The 2,603-nt window shown below is 30.8% G+C and overlaps 1 protein-coding gene across 1 annotated transcript; it reads left to right on the top strand.

The window, feature by feature from the left end:
• Nucleotides 1-508: 508 nt before the first annotated feature.
• On the top strand, nucleotides 509-2,564 carry LOC108678111 (lysozyme c-1; the record flags this gene model as incomplete). The annotated part of the gene is given in 5 exon segments (XM_018166457.1): nucleotides 509-554; nucleotides 941-1,067; nucleotides 1,313-1,401; nucleotides 1,797-1,860; nucleotides 2,513-2,564. Coding segments are annotated over 4 exon segments (332 nt in total), but the record flags the coding sequence as incomplete, so codon positions are not given.
• Nucleotides 2,565-2,603: the final 39 nt, after the last annotated feature.

The following is a 2,603-nucleotide window of genomic DNA, read 5'->3' as shown; positions in this document are numbered from 1 at the left end:
TCAATACGTTTACAATCTTCTCGAAAGCATCAACCTTTTCTTCGGTGTCAGTTTCTGATTATTGATTCAGTGATATGAGTAATTTCAATTTATCAAATAGCCACCGAACAATCGTCATAAAAAATTTTGTGCTTGGTTATGTTAAAGTTTTATTATTTAATTATGTAAAATTCATGTAGACGATTTCCTCAGTAACATTATATAGGCTCAATTTATGAGCGGACGTTTAACTGTATTCCTGTTACTCTCTTAAAAATTATCAAGTGTGCTGCGCGCTCTCTCATTAAATAAAATCTATTCAAATTACATTATTGTATTTCATCATGTCCAATAAATCAAACTTAGTGACAGTACAACCACTCTACATCTAGTTTAGACCAGTTTGCCTGGGTTTATCATATATATTCATTAAAGTTTTTATCAGGGAAGTATGAGAACATCAGCAGGCAGCGATGGGAGTTCTTGCACTGGACTTTTAGCAAGGATATATAGGTCGAGCCTATCACTACATTATCACAGTTTCTTGCAAACAATAACTCGGTACCCAGCTAAAGGTAAGTTTAATTTAAGTTTTCTTAACTTAAATTACTTATTATCATCGCATCACTCAATCTAGTTAATCTCAGCAGTAATCTTTGTAATCTATGTTATTGAATTAATTGTATACATCGACTGGCTTTTCGTTTTAAACTAAAAAAATCTACTTCCACGAAATAAAACCATTTTAAAGTAATAGAACTGATTTATATTATTCAATAGACTTCAAAAAAGCATCAAACAAAATTTCAGAGAATTTTCCGATAAAAATTCAAATTTTCAACGATTTATTGAATTTAGGTAATATCTAAGAGTTCTATAATGTTAATGTTCAATGATAAAAAAGTTTAAAAAATGAATAAACACAGGTACCTGATTTCTCACATTTGTGTTCATTCCCCAGATGCGTTCTCTGTTGCTGTTATTGGCGCTAAGCGCCGGACTGACGCAAGGCTACGTCTACGGACGCTGCGAGCTCGCCAGAGTCCTCTACAGAGACTACGGCTTCCAGCGCGATACCCTCGGCGACTGTTAGTGACTCCACTACAAACGTGTCGTTTTACTTCAATATTTCAATACCTACGTTTCCATTGAAGATATTGGAAACTCTATTGGCGCTTTCATTGCTTTTCAATTCTTGATGAACATGCTATTAAAGCAGACTAATTTATCTCGGTACCTTAAATATATGAGGCTTCAATTTAAGTGGAAATACTTTGCTGTTTTCGTCTGAAAACGTTTTGATCGTTTATAAATTTCTTGCGTATTTTTACAGGGGTTTGCCTTGTGCAATGGGAGAGCAGCTACAACACCAGAGCCACCAACGTCAACACCAACGAAAGCATCGACTACGGTCTCTTCATGGTGAGATGCCAAACAATGTTTTATTTATCGCTATGCTTACCTATTCTGAATACCGCCATAGGATGCTTTAAAGAAAATGCTTTGGGGAGTTATTTCCTAGAGTCCCAAGAGTTTTCTAGGGTTATATTCCGAACCCTACAATGATGTAAGTTATGGTTGAATTTAGGGAAACATTTGAGCAAATATAGTATGTTTAAGGATCTAAAGTTTTAAAAAATTTATCAAAATGTAAGCTATCAGCATAGTTTCATTGCTTACATTTTTACATTGAAAATAACTTTTCAAATAAGAACGTATGATAAGAACTGGTATAAGAGTTTGTGTCCCAACACTCTACAATTTAATGATCTAAATTATTTAGTTTACTAAATAATTTAATTTATTATGTTCTTCAGATTAACGACTACTATTGGTGCTACTCCAGTTCCCCCTACGCCGACTGCAAAGTTGATTGCTCGGGTTGGTTAATGAATCAATTATTAATTCTTTAAATAATTGATTATTTCCCTAAAAGATTATTATTCTAATTATTTATACATGTTATAGATAATTAATTATTAATTAAAATAATAATTATTTACTTAATCAGTTATTTATTTATTTAATTAAAAAATTATTTTTTTATTTAATTAAGTAGTTTTTAATTAAAATAAAAATTATTAATTAATTATTTAGTCAAGTAATTATTCATTTAGAAAAATATTTTCTAATTTTTTAATTATTTAATTCTTTCATCAACTTATTTATTTTTGTATTTTTCACAATTTTTAAGTAATTAATCATTTCATAAGTCATCAATTTAAATCTTCTATTAAAATTTACTATTGAATTAATAGAACTCCGTATGTATCCAACACACTACAGAAATATTTTAGGCAAAGCAATCTGAAACGAAGGCATCAACTTGCCATTGATTCTGTATCGATGCACCGTGGAATAATTTATTGATTAATTATTATATAATTTATTGATTAGACTAGTTTTTTACCGTATTTCTTTAGAACAATTCGATCCATCATTTTTCTTGTAATTATATTGAGGAACAAAAAAATGTTCTTAAATTACTGCATCTGAATGTGGTTATCTCTAAAGTACTTTTGTTTTCGCGCAGCTTTAATCAACGACGACATTGACGACGATGTGTCGTGTGCCGTGCTCATTCAAAAGTAACATAGTGCTGAATCTGCATCTGCATGCATCAG

Source organism: Hyalella azteca, unplaced genomic scaffold (assembly GCF_000764305.2).
Source record: "Hyalella azteca isolate HAZT.00-mixed unplaced genomic scaffold, Hazt_2.0.2 contig8479, whole genome shotgun sequence".
Lineage (NCBI taxonomy): Eukaryota > Metazoa > Arthropoda > Malacostraca > Amphipoda > Hyalellidae > Hyalella > Hyalella azteca.
The sequence above is the reverse complement of the archived record's forward strand: the minus strand, read 5'-3'. Positions and strand labels throughout refer to the sequence as shown.